Genomic DNA, 19,156 nt, shown 5'->3' with positions numbered 1-19,156 from the left:
TCTCATTTTCAGTAAAAGCTATTTAAAATGTTGGGAAAATGCATTTTGATGTCCAAAAAAAATGTGTTTTTTTTTTTGACAAAGAAAGAAAATGTATTTAAAATGGTGCTCCTTTAAATTCGGGTATTTTTATGGTCATTTGTATTACTTAATATATTTAACAATAAATTATTTTGGCCGTTTGAAGAAAAGTCTTGCAATACTGCAAAGATTTAGTGAATGGTTGTACTGTAGTAAGGTTTTCTGGGTTTTCTATAAATTTTGTTTCTACAGGGTAGGATTACAAAAGCGGAATTTTAAAATGATTGTAAGAATAGATAGAGCAGCTGGTATAATTATTATATTATTATAATTGAGACGTCACGTTATTAAAATTAAATATAAAATTTTGTTGTGATTGTTTAAAATTAGACAATATTAGTAAACTCCTTTATTCAAAGTTAAAACGTTTCTATTTTCTCTGTTTACTGCCCTCTATTGTCTATTTTTTTCCGTGCTGGAGTCCCCCATCCCATCCATCGGTGACATGACTCAATCGACTCTTTGGTATAAGGCTGCCCGCTATTTAGTTTTCTGCCGTCTATTGTCTGTTTTCTGCCGTCTATTGTCTGTTTACTGCCCTTTATTGTCTGTTTACTGCCTCGTATACGTAATTCCTCCACGTTAAAACCGTTTAATCTTGTAAAAAAATCCACTTTTTGTATTTTTGTTAACATTTGTTTTGTTTTCATCGGATATTTATGAATTACAGGAAATCGAATTTCTACTATTGTCAGTAGCCTACTGTCATCAGTATCTCAGTGATACCATGGAGGAGGTATACAAATATTTGTATACCTGCCTGATGAGACATCGTTTCTTTCCACAAAATAATAGAAGATTCGTTAAGTAAATTAATCGCCATGTAACGGTTGTATTAATCTATTAATTCCAAAACCTTTTAAACCAAAAATCGAACATTAAAGATTGCTGAAAAAGAAACTCCAAATAAATAGCAAAAGCAAATTAATTGTAATGTTGCAATTTATTTAGTTTCATCAAGGTTCATAATACAACGGGACTTCACAAGCTTGACAGCATATTAATATATATTTATATATACACCTGAGATATTAGTAAGATTCCAGCACTTTTACTACGGCAAGGTAAATAAGTTGCAAATTATCAAACATTGCCAGTTTTTGCTGCGTTTAAGGAAACCACGCATCAACCTTTTCCCGAGGTGTAGTATCAAAAATTATCTGTAGCTATCCTTAGACATATCATTGTAGATAGATAGAACAACACGTGTTGTTAATGTCTTAGTGTGTGTTCATGGCGAACTTTTTAAAACTGGTGACATCAGGAAGTTTCTCTCGTGTGGTCCCGAGAGGAGAAGTACTGCTGCCCCAAGGAAATTTACACGTGTCAACATACTATGAATATCCCCTTTCTGTTATACACGGGTTTCCTGTTGTTTGAGAACTTTCATTAGATAATGTAAAACACACTGATGCGTGGTCTCTTAGTGGTGAAATTGATCGATGTGTTACTAAAAAGTGTTTAATTGTATACTGTTTTAGACCTATTACTATTGGTCTCGTGGTCAAAGGAGACACGTAGGCCTACTACTACATGCATAACGACCTGGGCTAGAATTCTCACCCAGTAATAATCGGGCTATATAGCCTACTTGAGGCTAAATAAACATTGTACTATCTGTCAATATATAAATAAATTATTAAATTAAATTCCAATGTTCATTTACATGAAATGTTTGAATTAAGTTTGTTGTAACCACTGAGTTGTTTGTGATCAGCTGCATTTACCTTATATACTGTACATCCATTATATATATTATATTTACACTTATTACAACATTTACCAACAAGAAGTTATATCTATACGAATAATTCCAATGTATACGTTACAGCATAATCTTATATACAGGTGTGTTTTATTATTCATTTACAGTCCCCCAATGAGGAACCCATAAGTGTTCCATTAGAATAGCCATTTGAATAAGGCCGCCTAAGGTGGTAGAAAATATATCATAGCCCGTGTTCGTTTCACTGGAAAGTGTTCCCTGAATAGTGACATAATGGGTCCAACTGTGGTATTTTTTTTAGATTCAAGTTTAAATAATAGAGACATTGATTAGGCCCTTCTCCCATTGTTAAACATACCATTATGACAATTATCTGTTTAATAATATAGAATAGGCCTATGTTAACATTAAACCCATGTACCTATTTTCAATTCCATTTTGTTTTGTGAGCTAAGTGGTCTGCATTAGCATTACACCATTTGGCCATTTGTCTTATTTGTTTATTTACTAAATGGAATTACGTTGTTGTAAGTTAGAATTATTGGTCTGTCTTAATTTCTTAAATTATGATTTATGTTTTGTTGTTTTTGTATTTCATTTTAATCTGTTCATGTTTTATTAAAATAAGTGCTAAACTGTAAGGTTTAATGGCAACCTTTAGTGACGTCACGCTGTAAGCGTTTTAATTCCTTAGTAGAGAAACAAACTAGTCTGATATATTATTGTTAATAATGTTATTTTCATCGATTTCATCTTGTAAAGATTATTCGAAGTCGATGACTTTATGCAGCGCATCGTCTTCTGAAGTCAAAATGTCAATGACATTATGACGTCGTCGCGATGTGTTTTGGAATGCAGAATTCATCTTAAATGGTTTCTCTACTACTCCTCCTTCGGTAAGTGTTGTTGTTTTATCAACTTAAGAACATCGGGTGACTTTTCTGTGGTAAAATAATAAATTTTGATTATTATTAATAATTTCCATTACGTACTTTAGATGTCAGATGTTTTTTCCTAACCTGACGTAATTGTACCAAATGTGTTTTTGTTTATTTGAAATTACAGACTTTGTGATTGTGTTCCCAATGGTAATTTTATCTGTTCAGAAAGTCTATCTTGTGATGAGTCGTTTATCTAAGGTACTATTTATCAATGGTAGGATTAAAACTGATTAAACTTTAAAACTAATACAAACTATCTAGGTGATATGACTATAGACTATCAATACCTAACACTTCATCTTTTTTTTTTGGCAATAAATAAAAACTTATAAATCCAAAAATGGTTTGTATACAATACAAACTACTTACTGCACCCATAGTCGCAGTTCTCTTTGCAGAACAGCAGCTGAAGAAACTTGTCGTTCTTACAATGTTCTTTCGTGTTTATTTCAGCACAGTAGTCAAAGTTTTCGTATATCTGGACATTTTCACAGACATCTAAATAAAATAAACAATAATTAAAAACTGATAAACTGTTGATTTGAATATGTGGGTTATACTTTAGATGAAAACAAAAGTAGGGAGTAGTGAGATTATCTCGCTCTCTCCTCACAAAATAAAGGAATATGTCTATCTTAACATATAGAAAAACTTTGTCTCTGTGATTGTTATGTTGTCCTCCTACCTCGTTCTTTATTATGTTAATTATTTATATACACCTGTATAGTAGGTGGAAAGTACTTGAGGCGTTGATTACAGTTCTGATGAGAAACATGTCGCGTAATTCAAAGACAGTTTGACTGTTCATCAAATACGTTTTTATACGATTTTGATTTTAACTCGAAATGTTTGTCTCTATTTTAATATACACAGAGACGAATTTTCAATTTTCAAGTTAGAAGATTCATTATAGTTATCAAATTATATTCTTAATGAATGAGATGTATAGACGTAGGCATATAGTACAAGACAAAAGGATAATGCCGATTTGTTGGAATTCCTTAAATAAGAAAGCAAAAGGAAGCAGAAAAGAGATGACTAATGTTGATCCTATGATGGAATACTGCTGATTCCCATTACAAAGTTAGTTAATTTTACCTTGGCAATCTGTTCCTGTTCCATAGCTGCATTCACATGTGCATCTTGTTTTGTCGAGAATGCCTAAGCCAATTCCCGTGTGAACGCACGTCTTTGGGCAATCTGTCAGAAAAAGACATACCAGGATAGTAGTAACATAACGATACACGTTTCAAGTTTATTTTTGGTGCGGTGCTGTGTTCACAAAGTGAAACAATTTCATCGTATTTTGCACTTTATGTTATTTAAGTCCCATAAGCTTAACTTAAAATCTATATCGGAGGTAAGAATGTTAACAATTTGACAATAGGTTAACTAATTAGATGAGTCATTGTCGTTATTGATTAATTACTTGGCATGAGTTTACAGAGATTCTCGTTTTATGTGAAACATTAAGATGTTTCCAATCAACAGGATTCGATAGATCAATTTGGTTACAACTTTCAAACATTGTGGTTCGGTAAAAACATAAACACACGAAGGCAAGTGTGCCTCTATGGTGGATGTATGGATTATCATTAGCGGATATTAGAATCGAATACAGGCCAATTTTTGTATGAACTTGGAAAGGAAAAGTATTGTATGGTAAAGTTACTTTAATACTTACAGCACGTGTCTGCCCTGTTAAAACCACAGGAGGAAACTGCAGAAAAAATGGTTAAAGAAATGGTATCAGCATTTAAAATAATACAATATTCAATGTAGTTCCCACTATAGACGCAACGCAAGGACTTGAGGGCCACGCAAGCGAGCTGACAAATGACAAGCGACAGCTCGAATAATCCATTGTTTATGATTGGCCAACTTGTGCGTACGTTGCGCTTGCGTTACACCCTAGTGGTTGGGAATTAAGCTTTACAATATGCAAAGTAACGTGTGCAAAGTAACGTGTGCTCGTCTGATTTTATCCATTGTAAAAAAAAAAGTGGAAATCTAATTTTAAAAAACAGCATCAATCATCAAAATAGATATCGGCAAAGAACATTAGGCCTATATTCTTTGATATCGGATATTTAAAAATAAAGTGTTCAAACTATTTAATGCTATGATATTCAACAATTTACATTTAGTCCCACATTGAAAGAAATCATAGTTGTTTTAATGACTACTATTTTGTTTAAAGATTTGTTTAGTGATGTCCCAATTTAGATATCTTCTTTGTGCATTTTAGTGTTCTGTCTACTTACCACATAAACCCGCGTCACAGAAAGATGCAGATTCCGGGCATCTAGAACACACCGGACCCACCGCAAAAGGCTCGTCCAATGACTTTGCTCTAAAAAAGAAATATTGTATTTTTAAAATGTACTTGTTGACAGAGAAGACGACATTGCAAAACTCTAGCTTAGATTTTTGTCCGAGAAAGATTATGTAGTCAAAATTCTTGTTAAGATGAATTATACAAATTCAGAGTCCTTTTGTTATCCATAATGGAAATTACATAAGATCTTGGACCCTGGTTTAACCAGTTAGAGCACATAGCCGTTACGCCACTGCAGCTTGCCTTACCCCTTTTCATTGTAAAGTTAAATAAATATGCTATTTTATGTAATTTACTTACTCAATATTGAAAACACAGTTGAGGTAATGAACGTTCTCATCCGAATGGCATTTAGAGTTGATGCTGCAACCGACTTTATCAGCATCGGCCCACGCAAGCTGAAAAGAGAGAATGTCGAAATTGTTACCAGCATTTTCTCTCTCTTTCTTCTGGATTTTTTACTTTATCGTTTTGATTTAGCTTTTTGCTTATTTTTGGTTACTCTGCTTTTCTTCTTTTTTTTTTTTTTGGTTATCTTAGGATATTTTATGGATCATTTTTTTTAGTGTAAATACAAATTAACTACAATCAATGTAAATAGAAATCAACTGAACATACAATTGGACATTGAATTCAATTTAAAGTAGCGTTGTTTATGTCGGTACCGTTTATGTCGAGCTGACACAATTCGGAAACAATATATCATCAGTCGCTAAATAATTCCCAGAGCTGCAACTGTGACGTCATAGACAGCCTACGGCAGTGTATTACGTCATGGTCATATATTTTGCCAATGTTTTTTTCGCGACTTTCAATTTTGAAATTTATCTGATAAAAGTTGATATCACATCATAGATATGAGATATAACGCAGGTACAGTACCTACAGTATTATTATGCGTTCGATTTTAAACAGGGAATTGGGCCAAAGGTAGTCGCATGCAGTATTCACTGTACATAAAATCTAACCTAACATCCGTCTCGCATAATTGTGAATATAGGCCTATAAATTGTCATTTAGTCATTTGGTCTAATATAATTAATTAATTAACTAAAAAACAAGTTGACGAAAATAAAGTCTGTTGTCAGCTTCTACTCTGTTTTGTATCGACAACATAAAGGTTAATGTACAGCACAAAAAAAATACATTTTCTAAAACTATTAATTAAAGATAAAAGAAAAATCGGTGGCATTTTTTCTTACTATTTGACAATTTCATATAAATTATATTAAAGAATTAAAGATGTTATTGTCTCCTTAAAAAATAATGTGTTTAATATTTTGTTGAACTGGATCGAGAAAAAAAAATGATTTCCCTGAAAAACTGTAATTTAAAGCAAAAAATAGTAAAATTTACTGAAAGGCAATGGGTTTTTAGTTGAATTCAACGGTTTATTTTGTATTACTTTTTTCTCTATGGAAGTGAATAACTTTCTTAGACTTTCTGAATATTTGTTTTTGAATATGCCATTTTAAATCACGTGATCGTACTTTTGGTAGGATAACTTCCTCATCCCTCTCAATATTTATACTGTGCATAACGCATTGGGTGTTAAATATGTTGATTTAATGGAGATTTATTGTATTAATGAAATTTCACTGGGTGAATTCCGGCCTATACCGTTTAGTTTTTAACTTTCCTAATGATAGCAGCAATTTCACTGGCGTTTAGGCCTACTTCGTATATTAAAATCAATATATTTTTATGATGTAAAATATTACAAAGTTGTCACTTGTTATTTATGCTGCCATAAACAGTTTCGTTTTACCGATTACCCAAACTTAAATTCTGTCGAAAATCGAACGATTCATGGCAAGTCACACTTCCTACAGGTGATGAGATTTAACAAACGGGAGCAATGATACGGGCATTGCCCCCTGATCTTTCCAGTCAGTCTGTCCCCCTAACAAGGCCTAAGGCTAGAAAATATTTGACCTCATCTAGCGTGTGGTGTACTTACAAGATATAATGATATAATAAATGATATACAATGTGATAGAAAAATAACAGTAGGCTCCGACGATCGACATGCCAGGATACTGTTTACCACGGTAGCGGAAATCATAGGAGATGGGTGGGGAGAAAGGGGGGAGAAAGCAGGTGACGAATCCCCAAATCACAGACATGATTGATATAAAAAAAATATGAAAGCTTTTAACTGGGTCAATGGAACATTATCTAAGAGAAACTTCATAGAAACAAATCTATTCGTAGACGTGCAGTGTTCGGTGGCGAATGATTACGTCAGTGCTATTTTAAGATCGGTTGTCAACAGTTTTGTAGTAAAGTTTATGTCTTTGTTTCATAGGCCTATGGATTTTTGATGATTTTTTTTTGTAAGAAATATTTTCTATGATATTTTTCTGCATTTAATAAATATTTACATTTTGAATTGCATACGGAAATTGTTTACGGAATATAAAATTTCTTCTTTTTATGAATTGTTAAGAAAATCGTCTGATGTGTAGACTCAATTCAAGTGATAATGTTTTAGTCTCAAGGATTATAGGCAATGTCTTATATAAGTCAAAGATGCTCTCCATGTGGAATGCCATTGGAGATGAGTAGTAGTAATTTGTACAGTCTTGTTTATTTTTTATTCATTTATATGTAATTTTACTTTCTATGGACCAGAGATTTCGAAATAACGCCCCCGACTTTTTGTTTTAACGATGGAATCCGTTGTCTTGGTCTCAGACCTTTTTTTTACGAACCTCACCTGAAGGAAACGGCTACAATTTGAACCTTTCTGGCACCGTCGAGTGAAGAAATTGAAGTTGTCGCCTTCTTCAAAAACTTCACTAAACATCTCGTCTAAAGTTAAGGCGGCCGTGTTCCGAATAGACAATACACCTTGGCTGGCCGCGGTGTCGATCCATTCCCATTCTTCTCTGAATGACGTTGAACTACCGCTACTGCTGAAGTCAAAGAAAGACATTTCGCTTTCTTCCTCATTCAGTAAGTGATCGCAAGATGTTAGCAGCGTGGCTTCCTCCTCAAGAGCTTTATCCCAATGCTTGAAAGAAAATATATGAAATTATTATTCATTAACTACATTATTACTTAAAGATGTATTGTCCACCAAAAACATGAAACATGAAGATTAATAAAATCAAACTTTGAATAGGCCATTTTGTAGTATTAACAAACTCAATCACATGCGTAGAAAAAAATACCCCTAAAAATAATATTTTCACTTATAAAATAACGAAATAAACGGTTAAATTCAACCAAAAACACATAGGCTGTCATCCAATTTTTTACTTAAGTTATAATTTTTCAATCTAATTTTTGGTAAAAGTGAATAACTATTATGTTGATATTAAAATGGCATATTCAACAAAAAATTATTGAAAAATATTTTCAGGGGGATAATACATCTGCAACCTCCGCGCCATACATCTGTGAATATGAACAGGGTAAAGTATATCGCAACATTTACAAATGTTACTTTACAAATAGATTTGCTTGAGACCATTGATGTTTGCGCGTGCCATACCTAAGCGTACCATACAAAAGACAAATATTAAAGTCATCTCTTTGACGCTCGCTCAAAGTTAAATTAAATTGGTTCGAAATCAATATTTTCCATCATAAAAGAAATAAAGTAACCATAACGTTTCGATTGATGACGTAATTGTTATTTGCATAGAACACCCATTTAAGACCCAAACAAGTTCCCCCGTAATTACGGTTGCCCCCCTTCCCCGACCAGGCTTTGGTCCGTTTTGTGTAACCTATTGCCCTCCATTTGTTTCACAAAAATGGGGTCTTAAATGAGAGGTTCTGATCTATCTCAATTGTATTATTATCTCTTTGTAAATTAAATTTGTTACTACTGTGTGTTTTGAGAGAGATGTTGATTTTCCTTCAAGTCATCTTCGTTTCATCCTATATGAGTCAGCAAAAACCGTAATAGATTTAGTTCCCGTAATACAACATTTCCGAACTCCAAAGAATAACTTAACTTAAAGTGTATACATGTAAATATGTTTCCAATGAAAAGCATTATTTTGTGAAATTGAATTTCACTTTCGTTTAATGTTTTATACTTCTATTTACGATTACACCATTTTGTGCTACTCTGATGCGTAATTCGGAAGGTTCGACTTGATTCTATTTTTAGCATGTTTTTTAAAAACGTTCAAGTTGACAAAGGTATTGCACCTGCTATTTTTCTCTGGAGTAAATTTGCTCCGGAAATTGAGATGAACATTGTGAATGTTAGGGCACAACATGAATTACGGGAACATCCGTAGGGATTTGATACATTGTCATGTGCAATATCCATAGGGTTAGACACAAGATCTTTATACACGCAATTTAGTTGCTTTTACCAATCAAAACCAACAGTTCAGATAATCCTTGGCTAATGATTGGCCAAATTACTTTCGTTGCGCGTAAGGTTTTTTTTTCGTTGTGACCATGAAGCGTGGTTCCCTAGAGACGCAACGCAAGGATGTACGCGTAATGCAAGCAAGCTGACCAATAATAATCCATCGTTGTGATTGGTCAAATCACTTACGTTGCGTTACGTCCTTGCGTTGCGTCGCTAGTGGGAAATAAGCTAAAGAACCAATGGTGAAATTGGATTTCAATCCTACCATTTTAAAGTATACAACTTATCTATCAGTGTATATACTTACTTCACCCCCACCTCTTAAACACTGTTAGTTTCTTAGTAATTGGTGGTCGATATTTTTTTTAACAAAATGCTTATTGAACATGCGCAATCTCAGATGCATGAATAATTTATAAGGCAAATACAACATCAAATTGAATATTTTCCCTGGGGTAATCAGTGGTCTTTGGTAAGAGTTATATTTTTTCTATTTTTAGAAAATTCAGCTGATTTTAACAATTTATCTGGAATTTAAAGAATTTTAATGACAGTCATTTACTATAATGTGATTTATTTGAGTTATTATCTAGATTATCACTAAGTATTTTTATCCAAAATAATTTTAAATTTAATTCATGTTTAAAAATAAGAAATAAATCACTTTTCGACCTTCATCGTGGTACTGAAGCTCGACGATTACCTTTCAAACCAAGGTGTTTGGTTCAATCCAGAAATCAGCCCGACACAAGCTTAGTAAACGATTTTTTAATCGTTTATCACCGTCCAAATAAAGGAAAATGTATGTTTTAAAACATGGTCAATCGTTATTTTATGTAATACTTCCTAATCCTCTGTCTACACTATCAAACTAGTTTGACAAAAATGGTGTGATGTGCCGAAATAATGGTAGTGATATGCCAACATATGGTGGTGATATGACATCCTCATGTCCATATATGGGCACATCACATATTTTTTTTGGCAAATAAAGTTTGATAGTGTAGACAGAGCTTTAGACACTTCGTTGAGTCCAGAGGGTGTCCCCTTAATAGTATTCTCTGTACACGATGTTAAGTTGCAATATGTATTATGTAATCACAATTATAATTGTAATAGTTTGTTTTAATGGGAGTATATAAAATGCTACTAGAATACTAGAAATGTTGTTCATTGGCGCTTTCTAAAAATAATTCTTTTTTATTTGTTATCTATTATTTTAATACAAGTTTAAGCTCTGTCTACACTATAAAACTTTATGTTTTGAACAAATTTGGTCTGCCTATGGACACGATGACGTCATATCACTACCATATTTAGGCACTTTTTTGTCGAACTATAGTTTGATAGTGTAGACAGGGCTTAAGATTCAGCATTGTAAACGATAAAATATCCCAGAGTTCACTTGTGTTATGAGTTATAGTCCAACTTTTGATAATTGCAGTAGTGGTAATTAATACTTCCGCACGGCCACCGTCTCTAGAGAATTCTAGCGTATCCGGCGACCGTCTAAACAGACTCAATCCGCACTTAAACACAACGCTGTGTAGATTGCTTATGACTGGCAATGTCTAACTTGTGTAGTTCGTAAGAGAGCAATATCCTTATATATTACGTGTTATGTGTTAGTTAGAAGAAGATGTGAAACTTAACAAGGAGTCTCATGGGGAATATCTTTTATGAAATCAATCGAAAGTAGTCGCACTTTTTTTATTTCAACATCCACAGGTGGAAAATCCAATTACAGTTAATAACATAATTATTATTATGATTGACGAATAACATGTAAATTTAATCAATAATGATTAAATATAATTTAATATCCCGCTATGAAAACATAATTTAGAATTTTATTTTCTATGTAATGTGTAAAATCTAAGCAAATCTTTTTATATACTCGGGTTTTTTTCTGGAAAAATTTATATGAAATATATTTAGTATTCCTCTTAAGAAATTATTTTAAAATTCAGTAATACGAAATATAGGCTAATTTGTAATGAATATATCGACACTTTATAACAATAAGGTTTATAAAGGAAAATTGACAAGAAAGTAAAATTCCAAGTGTCTTCAGTTTCAGTTGTTCATTTTTCGGCACTGCATCTATTATTTGTAAATAAAATCATAGGCAAACTATGGGATACAGTGTCACTTATTATAACATGTGACGCTTGCATTATGGGCCATGATAACCTTACCTAACTGCCTCACTCTTCCATTCATAAACATACAGGATAGTATGATGTAAAAACGTATAACTGTTAGGTATAATGAAACTGTACAGGAAGTGCTTCCAGCTTCTTCTATAGAAGAAGAACTACCATGTCCAGTAGTCATTAAGTTAATTAATTAATTGTTATGTCTTGGTGTTTAATTTTAAATATAAATAGACTGGGTAATCATCAGGAATAGTTCTGAACATGGAGATGAGCGCCCCTGCCCATCGATGAGTTTCGGGATCCCTTTGACCCGGAGGGAGAGTACCCGTCAGGGTCCCTACCTTGGATTACTGGTCTCAGGTTTTTATTTTTTTTAAAATTAATTAGTGTTCCATGACCTTCTGATCAAAATTAATGTCTCTCCTTGTTGTATTATGTCAATATAATGTCAATGACGGCGAAATGTCCCCAAGTAAGTAACACCATGTGGAGATACAGTCGAAGTAGGCCTATATCTGATGTTGACAACCATGTCACTGCTTCCCATATTAAAAGGACACATTTAGGACCCAACAAAGTATCCCCTTAATACTCTGGAGTTGTATACCTAAATAGAGATTGGGCCGTAGTGTTCATTCAAACTTTTATGTTTTCCCTCATTCGTTTTAGGGATAATGTCCCCTTAATAGGAGTGTCCCGAAGGGGTGCATCTAGTGTAAATGTAACTGGATACTACTAAGTGTAGAAATCTCATTAAAAGTTTGGCAGTATTTTTAATTGATGCGACTGTGCTAAAAGGCTTGTAACAGTTTTAATGAGGCCGTTAATTAATATCGTTATAAATAATATACCGTGCAAGTTATAACGTTGCCGGTAGTTACGGTAACAAAGGAATTAGGTATAATGACCAATTCAATGACGCTTATTTTGAAATGCCGATAAATCCCTGTAAACGACTTAATCCCGCGGTATAAGACGAAGGTTTGACCCTTGCTAAAAATAGCCACCTTTAAGAAAAATTGTACTCGTTAATCGGAACGCAATTAGTGAATGATGACGCAATTATTGTTAAGTAGAGATCAGAAACAGGACGCATTCCTGTGGTATATTGTCAATTGATTGTCCAGGTAGACCAGAATTAATATATTACATTATTTTTCTTATTTTTATTGAACATTTGACTTTCTTAAATATACATTGTCCTCTCAAAAATTAAAATGGATGATTAATAAAATCAGACTTTGAATAGGACATTTTGTAGTTTAAAACAATTAAATCACTTCAGTAGAAAAAAAACGAAAAACAAGTTTTCACTTTCCCAAAAAGACAAAATAAACGGTTAAATTCAACCAAAAATTAATATATAAAAGAAATTAAATTACATTTAAATTTTACATTTGACAATAAAATGGCATAATATTGATAAAGATATACTCAGAGGGGGTAGGAGGCCCTATTTTGTATACGAAAACTATGTTTGAAAATGGTTACTGTAGAATACATAAAGTATATACAGTATATGGTCCATCGTGCTACTTATAGCTAGGTTGTTAAAACTATGCTGTTAAAATATCGACATAAAAGATTGGTCACTTATCGTACTTTTTTAACCTTGTGAGGGTTTTAAAATATATTCAAATATTTTTTATTCGTAGAAATTTTAAGACGCTTTAAATGATCAACACACCCTTTATACTGTTAACAACGAATATAGGATTAGTAAATAATCTGGGATTAAGTCGTAATATTGGAAAATTTATCGTTTTCGCTTCGGAAATATCCTACGCGATTCGATGCATTTAGCGTGAAATTAACACGTATTATTGAGTTATTTATCACTTGGAAATAGAAATGGTGAAATGTAATCAGTTGTGGATAATTGCTCTTACCAGCATTTTCATATTTGACGCCGTCACGCCTTCCGCTACTTTAGAAGCCGCTTTACGTCGTAATGAGTTGAGTGTGTTTAGAATCTGTTGGTTTTGTCGTGGTTCGAACCACTGCTCCGACCGTCGCTCGGCCCACGTAGCTTTTACTACTGAAAATAAAGAACATACATTCCTTGTTATTATCTAATACAGTAGAACCGTAGGCCTACTTTGGGACACAACCTATTCCAGGAACACGGAACTCTAAGTGGAAACTTCCATGTGAACCGAATGAGAGGAAATCATATCAATCAACATATATATTTTGTTCATCTCTTTTAAACTACTGATTTATGTAAGTTATTGAAAATGTAAAAGCCCTAAAAGTTTTTAAAAAAACGGTTAGAAATGATCAACCGAAACTTGTATCGGGTAAGCCGAATATTTGTTACACTACAATACAACTAACGTCTATATTTATGAGAACACCACTCGTATAATGAGGACAATTTTTGTAGTCCAAGATTTTCCAATAGATTCTAATCTCTGTATTGTTAATTACGTTAATTGGTATTATCTTATCAATATCGATGTCATATTTTGTCAGAAGATAATTAGACCTACAGTACATACAAAAGTAACAAAACAACTAATAGAACAGTTTAAAACATGAAGGCTTGTTAAAAACCGAAATAAATAAATAATATATCTCACTAACGTAGAAAATGCTAAGAATATTTAAAAATTAAAATTTAAAAAAATCTTTGGAATATAGATATATTCGTAATCTGAGGATGATGTATTTGGTACATTGTACCATTATCTTGCCCCGTTTTCAGGAATGCAACACTCATGTCAGAATTGAGATAAGAATGGGTGATGATGTTGTTGATCACTACACTGTAATATCTTTAAATAGTATCTGTAAATAGTTTATTGGTAGCGCCCTCTATTAAATAATATTCTCAAACTTTTTTGAGGAAGTTTGTTTGTTAATATAATCGCAGAACCACGTTTGTTTTGCTTGTCTATTCGGGAGCGTAACCTTGTCAAATACCAATAGAATATAAAAATAAGGAGGTTCAAAAGGTCATTGTATTAAAGTACTAATATGTTCCCTTCGTATAGGATAAACGTGATTTAAGAGTGTGGAAGTTATTTTGAGCAAAAAAGATTGTTTCCATTACTATTGGAATGGCATGTTTATCCAGTAATAGTGCCTATATTATATGACATTGTTGATCTTGACCTCAATAATCCAGTTATATATAAAATAATACCATATATCAACAAGTGTTTAATATATTGCATTATGATTACGTAGGATGTCTAGACGAATATTATGTATCGTATTATGTCATTTATTTTGTATTATTGAGAATCAACGCATAAACTAAAAACTGGACTTCAGCTGATGAATTATACTTTGGTTTAGAATAACAAAAATCCTATCACATAAAAGATCCCAAAAAACATGAAAAATAAAGATTAATAAAAAAGACTTAAATAGGCCATTTCTCAGTTTTGTTAAAGTTAATCACTTCGATAGGAAAACAAAGGTTTTAATTTATAAAACATTTAAATTCAACCAAAAACCTCCAGAGTCAGTTTGACTATTTGTTGCTTTAAATTACAGTTTTCAGGTAAATCCATATATTATTTGTTTGTCCAATTTTCGGTCAAAGTAAATAACTATTACTAGCAGTAGGCCTACAATTACGTTTGTTATCATACGTAAAGCTCTGTCTACATTATCAAACTAGTTTGACAAAAAACAGTGTGATTTGCCCAAATATGGTAGTGATATGACATCATCATGTTCATATATAGGCACATCACATTTATTTGTCACATAATGTTTGCTAGTGTAGACAAGGCTTAAGTCAATGAAGACAGCAGCCATAATAAAACTATTACCTAATAATCAGACAAGTGTGATTGTCAAGTTAGTTATCGGTCATTTCCGAATTAGTGACAATTACGAATAATTAGTAATCTTTATTTTATTTTGGTAATTAGAGAAACTTGATTAACAAACTGTTTCGTTTTACTCCTTACTGTATGGAAAAAACACTCATCATGCTGACACATTTAAACATAAAAAGATAATCAATGAAAATCAATTAATCAATCAATCAAAATCAATCAATCAAAATCAGATGTATTTCCTTCATTCATAAACAAACATAAATCTAATTTCTTAACAATATACAACGTAAAGGTTTGAAAAAGCAAAGCTTGTTATGAAAGTGCCAACAGAAAATATAATTTAAAAAAACAATGATAACAATTAAGTACATAAATAAAAATAACAAAAATCTACAGATAAATAAAGTAAAATTAAACTATTGTTTTATTTCATATAACTTAAATTAGTAATCTTTTAAATTAGAAACAACAAAATGTGTGTTATGGGTGAATTGATGATGATGTTTTCAGGAAGTAATCTAACTTTGTTTTAAAAGATGTCTTTTTATGTTTTATGAATGTGAAGTTTATTACAGATTCTGGTAACATATATATGGAAATCGTTATTATATGAATATAAATGTGATGGAAGAAGAACATTTGAACTTTTAAATAAACATTGTATAATAATGAACACTATCAGTTATGCCTGTTAGGCTATAGTTACAAGGTGGAATTTCATATACATAAACAGTATTACACCATTTAGAAAAATCAATTAATTTCAAATTCAATTCATTGATTACAAAAAGAATGATATTCAAAGAATGTAATTTAATGCACTACAAAAGAAAAAAAAAAGTTTAAAGAAGTTACCAAACAAAATTTGAAAATTGCCTGAACAATATATTATTATAAAAGAGTCTGTATTTATTTTCGAATATACAGTACTTATACCTCTGAATCGGAATGAAATTAATCGGAGTTGTATCGGTGTTAACGACATACTAGGTAAGAGATTAACTGTTCACATGTGCGCTTACGCCGGAGTTAACGGCGAGTTAAAGATAATTAACCAATGTGCGCTTACGTCGGATGTTCAGTAATTCTGATTCGGATCAGCTGAACTTAAATGTTATACACGATTAACTCGTACGTGTGAACACAGGTGGTACTTTAAATGTTGGCCTATTCTTAGCCAAAGTCATTTCTATAGGCTAGATATGACTCATTCCGAAATAATTAGAAATGAAATAAGTGATAATAGGAATAACATTTCCTCCCCAGCATTCTCTCGTTGTAAGATAGATGGGCCATAAAGACAACTGAAATGTGTCATAAAACATAATCACAGTTAGGCCTAGCGAGCGCGTCGTTTGTAATTGAGAAAACCCCTCTCCTGTCCCCAGCGTGTCCCTTGTTCCAAGGGAATGAGTGGGCCTTGACAACTTGGCAAGAACATCAAAGATTGTTCACCATAAACCACAACAACTAACCTAATTTATATACCAAATCACTTATATTAAGTTAAGTAATTATCCGTATTTCCCATTTTTATCTATAAATAAAAGAGCTCATAAACTTTTTGAATTACATCATTATTTTTACGGATGGGGTTGACGCGAAGGCGTTCAACCCTCCTCCAGGGTCACGCGCGGTCGTTTTATTTGTTTAAAGACATGAGCTGCGGCAAACGGCTTTCCTGTTTTTCAGTAACACTCATAAACGCGTCACAAGAGAATCTACATCAAGATCACATCAAGAAACACATTATGAAAAAATTACAAAGTCATTCGTATATTCTTCTCACCACGTGTTCGCCTCAGTGTGAATATTAATTCTACCTGAAGTATTTTGCAACGCTTCACTTGTGATTTAGTGTCTTTTAAAGCTCTGTCTATACTATCAAACTTTATGTGACAAAAAAATGTTATTTGCCCATATAGACATGATAATGTCATATCACTACCATATTTGAGCATATCACTACACCATATTTGTGACATAAAGTTTGATAGTGTTGACAGAGCTTAACGGATACATTTCGTTATAAACCAAAAGAGTTCCTTCTTCAACCCTCGTTTTATCTTCGCAGAAACAGGATAGTATACTTCACGTAAAGTGGTTGGGTCCACATTTACTACTTTGTAGCTAGGCCTATAATCTGTTTAGTTTGTATACGGTGATTTTGAACTTCTTTCTCAATGAAAATCGATTTTCCAGAGAGAGGCTAAGAAAAGTGTTCAGCCGTTGTCACAATAGCTAATGTGATGGCATTAATCGCACATTATGGATTTTCGTTAGTGTGAGTGACATACAGGGAACGTACCACTACCACGCCATATCATGTATTAAAACATTATTGACACCAAAACGTGTTTTATATTTCATGCCATCTTTGTACAACGCTAGAATGCTAGACCGCTACAGCATTGCAAAATAAATGGAGAAACATTCCCCTAAGCTAATCAATAATAAAATACACAAAAAAAACCCCTCCCTCTCCTTTGTCGATTAACATCTGCCAAATGCATTAAAAATTATTGCATGCATACTGCGTATAATGTTCTTATAATGTTTTCATTCAACATTTATAATCATTTTAAAGAATACATTTGCAAGTTATTTATTTATTCAGGTTACATTTTAATATAATTATTTTTTATTATTTATGCATATAAAATTAAATGAATTTTAGTTATAAATCATAGTAGCAGCTTAAATTTTAGTTAGAGTTTAAAAAAAAATTAATACAGTCAGACTAGTATCTAAGTGACTTGGGACAGTCAGTTTCCATTTTTTAAATTATTTTCTAATAGAAGATTACGTAATAATAGATTTAGTAGGCAGCTATAAAGTGAACCCTAAAAAGAACTGTCATTTTTAATATATAGGTATATGTTGTTGCATAATTCAAGGTGCCGATTTATACTCATGTGTACTATTATGTTCTAGGCCATAACGTAAAAATAATAAACTTGTACTTACCCACAATTAAAAAGATCAACACGGAAAATTCCATTTTATACGTGTTTGTACAAAACTACACAGATAATCAATTTATTCCAATATTCGTACTCATATAACAGTGAAATAATACCATACTGACAAGCAAAATACGTTTTTCTTGTTTATAGGTAAACCGGGTACAGAATGTGTGCGCGCTTATTCAATGAACAACCAATCAGGATGCGCTATTTACCCGTCGTTCTCAATGGGTCTTGGTATACAATCGTTATTGGCTCATAATCCTGAAACTTCCAAGATGAGGAATATCAGTAACTTGTTGTGTTATTGGTTCGCTCTGTTTGACGAGAGATGATTGCTGTTATGCTGTGTTGAAAGCGTGTGACGAACTAACCGTTAGTAAGCACTTTGATTTTTAACCGTTCCGTTAAGAAGCTAATTGGTACTGTGTATTATCCACCTCGTATTCGACAGCATTGAGAACATGTGTATGTTCTTGCCCGGGTAATTCGGTGACCTACCCATCAAAGTAAGCGACGGTGCCCATTAAACCAATTTCCCCGGGTAAATAACACATGAAGGCCAATTTACACATACAAATATAGAATCCATTTTATTTCTTAAGCTTGGTTCCCACTGGCGACGAAACGTAATGCAACCTACGCAACGTAAGAAAATGCCCTTCCAATAATTGCGTGAAATCAAACCGGCGATGTTTGCAGCACTGTTGCGTCGTCGGTTCCCACTTGTGATTACGTAATACAGCACCTTGCGCGAGTCGATACGTTGCTGCGTTGCGTTACGTCTCTAGTGGGAACCACGCTTTATG

General features: G+C 32.7%; 1 protein-coding gene across 1 annotated transcript; it reads right to left on the bottom strand.

The window, feature by feature from the left end:
- Positions 1–1,021: 1,021 nt before the first annotated feature.
- On the bottom strand, positions 1,022–18,511 carry LOC140056105 (uncharacterized). The gene is made up of 9 exons (XM_072101357.1): positions 18,349–18,511; positions 13,474–13,622; positions 7,806–8,102; positions 5,387–5,484; positions 5,013–5,101; positions 4,433–4,468; positions 3,847–3,948; positions 3,118–3,246; positions 1,022–2,748 (listed from the first exon to the last, which is right to left on the bottom strand). Exons 1-9 carry the CDS (start codon positions 18,380–18,382, stop codon positions 2,690–2,692), a joined length of 993 nt encoding a protein of 330 aa, XP_071957458.1. The 5' UTR covers positions 18,383–18,511; the 3' UTR covers positions 1,022–2,689.
- Between the last annotated feature and the right edge of the window lie 645 nt (positions 18,512–19,156).

This window comes from Antedon mediterranea, chromosome 8, assembly GCF_964355755.1.
Source record: "Antedon mediterranea chromosome 8, ecAntMedi1.1, whole genome shotgun sequence".
NCBI lineage: Eukaryota > Metazoa > Echinodermata > Crinoidea > Comatulida > Antedonidae > Antedon > Antedon mediterranea.
This window is presented reverse-complemented; position numbering and strand designations above follow the sequence as displayed.